General features: G+C 40.9%; 1 protein-coding gene across 1 annotated transcript in view; it reads left to right on the forward strand.

Moving 5' to 3' along the window:
- Positions 1 to 596: 596 nt before the first annotated feature.
- LOC145397647 (limbic system-associated membrane protein-like) overlaps positions 597 to 2,422 on the forward strand; it is a 91,502-nt gene continuing 89,676 nt past the window's right edge. Inside the window, exon 1 of the mRNA XM_080270687.1 lies at positions 597 to 696. Within this exon, the coding sequence (XP_080126813.1) occupies positions 597 to 696 (100 nt within the window). The remainder of the gene's footprint in view (positions 697 to 2,422) is intronic.

The raw sequence follows: 2,422 nt of genomic DNA on the forward strand, positions 1-2,422 counted from the left end.
ATCTATACAAGAGAAAGACGATGAAGAAAAGTGTAAACTTGTGAGAAAAAAAAAATATTTCATCCCAAAACGTAAAAGCAAGTATATGTAAAAAAAAGAGAGAGAAAAAGAAAAACAGCCTGACTAATATATTGTACTACTACTACTACTACTACTATTACTACTATTACTACTACAACTTTCTTTATGCAGGGAAGAAGGAACCAAAGGCCAAGAGCAATAGTGATATAAACAGCACTGATACGACGAACAGTGATATGAGAGAACAGCACAGAACAGCAGAACAACGCTGACTATACAGGGGCAAAAGAACAGTGATATAACAGTGATAGAAGAACGGGTATATGAAAGAACAGCAGTGACTAAAACAGCATGAGATAAACAGTGAGTAAAGAACAGACGATGAACAAATGATATAAGAGGTATAAAGGAGAGAACAAACACAACAGTAAATAACAGTTAAAGAACAGCATTTATGGAAGTAAAATAATATAAAAAAAAAGCAGTAGAACAATGGGAAGAACAGAATAACAGTAGAACAACGGACACACAAAAAAAGAAAAAAGTGAACGAATATTAAAAAAAACAAAAACAAGATGGATGTCAACTCTCACTGTGTTCATGTTCGCCATCTTGTTCTTGCTGTTCTGTTATTCCTGTTCTTCCGCCTCCCTGGGTGTGGCGCCGCTAGACAAGGTAAATATCGATATTACTCCTCATTTCTTCATCCAGGTGTTGCAGGTTAATTAGTTTTTTAATTAACACAGGTAAGAGTCATAAGGTAATCAATTTTCTTATTAGGATGCCTTAAGGGTAATATTTTTTACTCTCAATGATGAATTTTTCTTAGCTAGTCCCTCAAACATTTATCTATCTATCTATCTATCTATTTATCTATCTATCTGTCTACCTAACTACCTACCAACCATCCTATCTATCTATCCATCTATATGTCAGCCAACCATCCAACCTACTTACCTACATACCTACCAAACTATCTATCTATCAGTGTCTACCTACGTTCCTACAAATCTACCTATCCATCCGTCTGAGTGTCAACCTACCTACCTACCCGCCCACTTTATCTATCTATCTATCTATCCATTTACCTCTACCTGATACGTAACGATAAAAAACATGGCGAGGATGCATTACATATGACTGTAATGCCCCTGGAAATGTACTATCCTAAATAAACGGAATATAAAATGCAATACTGAGATAAAAGTGGGTAATTCTCTCACTAATAGCCCTGTAAAAGGATAATACTCTTCATAGTGTAGTTTATAAAAATATGTGAACCATTTTGTTCTGGGTGAAAAACATGGTATAAAAGTTGTTAGTCTAGATACTCGCTCGCTCACTCACTCGCTCACTCACTCGCTCACTCACTCACTCGCTCACTCACTCGCTCACTCACTCGCTCACTCACTGTTTCTGTCTGTCTCTCTTTATACCTGCCTACCTACCTACCTGTTTCATTATTTTCTGACGTAATCTCTTATTTTACTTTCATCTCTCTCTCTCTCTCTCTCTCTCTCTCTCTCTCTCTCTCTCTCTCTCTCTCTCTCTCTCATCAGTTTTCCTTCATATCCTTCCTTTATTCTCACTCGACCTTCCTCTTCTCACTCCCCCTTCACACATCATGGCATCTTTTGTGTAAATTCTTTTGAGTTGTTCTTCTGTCTGCCACATTCTCTCTCTCTCTCTCTCTCTCTCTCTCTCTCTGCCGCGCCTTTTCCCTCCTTTCCTCCCTCCCTCAATCCTTCTTTTACGTCTTTCCTCCCTCCCTCCTTCCCTGTCCCCCATTCTTCTCTCCCTCCTTCACGCTCCCTCCCCCCCCTCCCTTTTTCCCTCCTTTCCTCCCTCCTTTTTCCGTCTTTCCTCCTTCCCTCCCATTTCTCTTCGCTTTTCCCTCCCTCTGTCCTTTCCTCTCCTTCCCTCCACCCCCTCCTTCCTCTCTTCCATCCTTCTCTCACATAACTGGATACAGCCTTAGTAGATTGGTAGATAGATAGACAAAGACAGGCAGGTATGTAGGTAGGTAAGTAGGTAAGGTAGGCAGGTAGGTAGGTAGGTAGGTAGGTAGGCAGGTAGAGAGATAACATGCAGTATTACGTCTCCTGTTATCTTCACCTCCTACTCGTATATACTGCTCTCTCTCTCTCTCTCTCTCTCTCTCAAGGTACCCACAGCATTCCATCTCCTCAAGGCTTCTCCCTCCGCGACCTCATTCACACTCGTTCATTTTCTCTCTCTCACTCTCTCTCTCTCTCTCTCTCTCTCTCTCTCTCTCTCTCTCTCTCTCTCTCTCTCTCTCATATTATTTTCTCTTTTCCATCGCTTTCCCACCCTGACTGTCTTCATTTTCTCTCCCGATTAATCTCCCTCTCCGACCTCATTCACCCTCGTTCACTCTCTC

The sequence above is a fragment of the Coenobita brevimanus genome, chromosome 42 (genome assembly GCF_032717465.1).
Source record: "Coenobita brevimanus isolate Jiangsu-jjx chromosome 42, ASM3271746v2, whole genome shotgun sequence".
NCBI classification, from domain to species: domain Eukaryota; kingdom Metazoa; phylum Arthropoda; class Malacostraca; order Decapoda; family Coenobitidae; genus Coenobita; species Coenobita brevimanus.